The 4,562-nt window shown below is 39.1% G+C and overlaps 1 protein-coding gene across 1 annotated transcript; it reads left to right on the top strand.

Moving 5' to 3' along the window:
* Positions 1-223: 223 nt before the first annotated feature.
* On the top strand, positions 224-1,235 carry LOC140892860 (secoisolariciresinol dehydrogenase-like; the record flags this gene model as incomplete). Its single annotated transcript, XM_073301885.1, has 1 exon — positions 224-1,235. A coding segment is annotated over one exon (783 nt), but the record flags the coding sequence as incomplete, so codon positions are not given.
* Between the last annotated feature and the right edge of the window lie 3,327 nt (positions 1,236-4,562).

Here is a 4,562-nt window from a genome sequence, read left to right as displayed (position 1 = left end):
TAATCTTATAAATTTCTGGCCTTCTTATACTACAGACATGGCAACGAGTTCGGTTCTTCCTCGAATCGCAAGGAGGTAAACATGGCTAGATTAAAAAAAATAAACATAAAAAAAATTGGTGCAATATTTCCCGGAGTGTGACATTGTTTATTTATGAATTAGTTTCTTTCAAGAATTGACTTCTTTGTAATTAATATATCACATGCATATTATATAAATTTTACACAGGCTAGAAGGAAAAGTGGCACTGATAACCGGCGGAGCGAGCGGCATCGGCGAATGCACGGCCAAGCTCTTCTCCAAACACGGCGCCAAAGTCATAGTCGCGGATGTCCAAGATGAGTTAGGCACCTCGGTGGCCAAATCCATTGATTCGAAATACGTCCATTGCAACGTCACCAACGAAGAACACCTTAGGACCGCCGTCGACACCGCCATCTCAAACTACGGAAAGCTCGACATCATGTTCAACAGCGCCGGAGTTTGCGACCCGCTCAAGTCCCGAATCACCGACAACGAAAAAGCCGACTTCGAACGCGTCGTGAGCATCAACATCACAGGTGTTTTCCTGAGCATGAAGCACGCGGCTCGAGTCATGGTCCCCGTACGGCGTGGCAGCATCATCTCCATGTCGAGCGCGAGCTCGGGGATCGGAGGGGTCGTCTCACATGCGTACTCAAGCTCGAAGCATGCGGTGGTGGGGCTTACGAAGAACATGGCGGTGGAAATGGGGAAGTATGGGATAAGGGTGAACTGTTTGTCACCTTACGTGATGGCGACGCCTCTCACGAAGAAGGCTTTTACGATGGAGGAGGAAGAATTGGAGCGAGCTCTGGTGGAGGCGGCGAATCTCAAAGGGACGGTGCTAAGGGTGGATGATGTTGCGGATGGGGCGCTGTTTCTTGCCAGTGATGAGTCCAAATATGTGAGTGGTCATAATTTGTTCATGGATGGGGGTGTGACCATTACTAATTCAGCCATTCAGATACTCAAAGGTGTTGATTAATTGATTATATGCCAAAATATTTTAAGAAGAATTGGGGTTTAATTTGGTGATCATGCAAAATATATATATTTATCAATAAAACATATTTGCATTATAATCTAATGCATGTGTGTTAATTACGTTTGTGTTTGTGTGTACGTGTGGAACTATGAAGGGATATGTACTTTTTTTTTTTTTTTTTTGAAAGGAAAGGGGATATGTACTTCAGTACTTGTAAAGTTCATTTATATTGTAACATCTATTATATATCACGACGATGTTTTGATATCGGCCATGTATTTGTGTCCATGTCAGCAGTACACTTGTCAACTCTTATATATAAGGACGATGAATTTCAAATTCATCGCATATGAATTTATGTAATTTGAAGAATATATATGGTGGATAAGGAAAACATCAATAATTAGTGTCATTTGAAATCCATTCTCACATCAATTTTTTTCGTCAAAAGTTCAATCAATTTTAAATTATAATCAAATATATGTGGAAATATTTTTATTTTTATTTTTATTTTTATTTTTGCAAGAATTTAATGAATACTTTTTTTAAGGTAATTTTATGAATACTTATTTGTACGTATTATTATTATTTTAAAAAAACTATTCAATATACATTTATGATTCAATCAAATATTTCTTAATTTTACTCTATATATAAATATCAATTTTTATATTTGTATTTATTTAGATATCAATTTACCGGGTCTGTCTATGCTGCCCTTAGGGTTGGCTACCCCAAGGGCAGATCAATGGCTCAGATTGATCTGCAGATCAAATCAATTTATCTGCATATCATTTGGAACCGTTGATTCTGGTGCCCATTTGCTAGCATAAAATTTTCCCAATTTACCATAGAGTTAGAAATTATTATGTAGTGAAAAAAAGGTAAAGTTATATCTTTGATTGAAAACACACATAAATATATACATTGGACAAACATAATAAAAATAAAGGAAACTTATTTTTTAGGTCCATTAACTTATCTATTTTTAAGGCAATTAATCTATTTTTTTCGTTTTAAACAATTAACTTTTCATTAAAGTTTGATTTTGATACACTAGTTTTTAATGTTTGGTTATTTTTGGTCAAATAAATAAATTAATTTCATGTTAGTCGATGCACATGAGCCGCTACGTCACCAGCAGGATGCTACCCTGCGGGTAGTGTTGAATCCGATATTTTGGTGATAACAAACAACAACTCATTGTATAGGAATGTGCTGCCAACCATTGTATTTCAGGAATCTACTACAACTTCTACCGGAAGCTTGTCAACCGCCTTTGCCCTCGACCGGCTGAAGTCACAAGCCTATCGACTGGCTATCAAAACCAGCAGAGGATAAATCTATCTACCGGAAGCTTGTCAACCGCCTTTATCTCTCGACCGATTGAAGTCACAAGCTTATCGACTGGTTATTCAAACCAGCAGAGGACAAATATCTCTACCGGTAGAATGCCAACTGCCTATCTAGATATCTCGAGACAAGTACCTGTGACAAGATGTTCTTTGCAGGATCCTTTATTAAAAGCAGAACCGGCGTTTCAGAAGATTTGTTGACTCCTGCAAATCAAGACAACAGGTTGTACCAAAATGGCAAAAACACAGAATGACTGCAGATAAAGCATTCGACCGTTTATTCCAGTTTTGGACCCTGGAAGTTGTCTGCAGTGTACGATCCTCATGCAGAATCATCAATGCATTTATGAGCATTAAATGTGCATTCAATGCAGCATCAGAACGTTCAAAATAAAGACGTTGATGATTGACCTATATAAAGGGAAGATTGCTCAAAAAGAGAGATACAACGTGAACAACAACAAGTGATACGAGACAACGAAGAGAGACAAGCAACTCAGAAAAATTTCAATCACTTGAATAATATCAGAAGTCCTCATCTGATATACTTGAGCACACTTACAAGATCATTCATCTGCTGCTCAAATAAACCCTCGCCTACAGTTCACATATCTGATCGTCAAGGATCATCCTAGGGTTTTCAAGCCTCTCGACCGCTCTGCAGTCTGAGAAGCTCAACTCAACTATACTCAGTGTTGAAGAGACTTGAAGCTGCTCTGAAAGCTTCCACCAGTCTGATAAGAACTGAGAATCTTATCTGTGTAAATCTAGGAGTTTCGGATTAGGCATTGGATAAGTCCTAAGTCTGAAGTGGGTGTATTACAAGACGTTGTAATAACCAAAGTCTTCTAGTGAATTCCTTCCTAAGTGGAAGAAGGGGAGACGTAGAAGGATTAAGCCTTCGAACTTCCATAAAATCGTGCTTTAGCATTTACTGCCATTTATCTTACATCCTGCTCATACACTGCATTATAAACTTTGCATCACTAAAACCTCTGAACTATTTCCGCACTATTTAAGTTGTTCAAAACGTTTTAGAAGTTGAGAAAACTGATTAAGTGAACTAAACCTCACTTGATCATTTTAAAGAAGAAGAAGAAAAGTTTCAGAGTGTATTCACCCCCCCTCTACCCTCTGAACCGATCCCAACAAGTGGTATCAGAGCGGGTTCCTTTCTCAACTGCTGATCTGAAGTTTTCAAATCATGACTTCTTTCAACAGAATTCCTATGTTTTCTAAAGAAGAGTATGATGATTGGAAAATTCGCATGCAGGCACATCTTGCAGCACAGGATGATGACATGCTATATGTCATAACAGACGGTCCTATCAAAATTATGAAGGTCAACCCAGCTCTAGCCGATGGTGCAGGACAAATGATTGAGAAACCAAGAGCTGAGTGGACCACTGAGGACAAAAAGAAGGCCAATCTTGACAATGTGGCCCGGGACATCCTATACAAAACACTGGACAAGAATATGTTCAGCAAAATCAAGTCATGTTCCACAGCAAAGGAGATTTGGGAGAAGCTCACTCAGCTGTGTGAAGGGAATGACCAGACAAAGGAAAACAAGCTCACTCTGGCCATTCAAAAATATGACAACGCCAAAATGAAGCCAGGGGAAACCATGGCTGAATTTGATGAACGGTTCAGTAGTATCATCTGTGATCTTATTGCTTTAGGTAAAACTTATACTAACCGTGAAATTGCTGTGAAGGTTATGAGAGCTCTGCCCAAAGAATGGGAGATCAAGACAGTGGCCATGAGAGAGTCAAAAGACTTGAGCAAGGTTGAACTGCATGATCTCTTTGCAGATCTCAAAGCCTATGAGTTCGAGCTCAACATGAGAACAGAAGATGAACCATCTACTTCTCAACCAACCAAGGCCTTAACCTCAACCGTGATATGTCCACCGGTCGAGGTAGCTCCAAAGAGATCAGCTGAGCAAATCAGCAATGAAGCCATGACACTCTTTGTCAAGAAATTTGGTAAATTTATGCGTAAAAACAATTCTAAATTTAAAAATTATCATAAATCGGACCATACAAACGATGGTCCTACTTGTTTTAACTGTGGAAAGCCAGGCCACTTCATTGCAGACTGCACCAAGCCTAAGAACAATGATCAGAAGCAATTCTCCGAAAGAAGAAGGGGTAAGGAGGATAAAAGGACGTTTAGAAAAGGAAGAGACCAAAGGGTTC

Source organism: Henckelia pumila, chromosome 3 (genome assembly GCF_033568475.1).
Source record: "Henckelia pumila isolate YLH828 chromosome 3, ASM3356847v2, whole genome shotgun sequence".
Classification (NCBI taxonomy): Eukaryota; Viridiplantae; Streptophyta; class Magnoliopsida; order Lamiales; family Gesneriaceae; genus Henckelia; species Henckelia pumila.
Note: the sequence above shows the minus strand (reverse complement) of the source record. Positions and strands in the feature narration are given on the sequence as shown.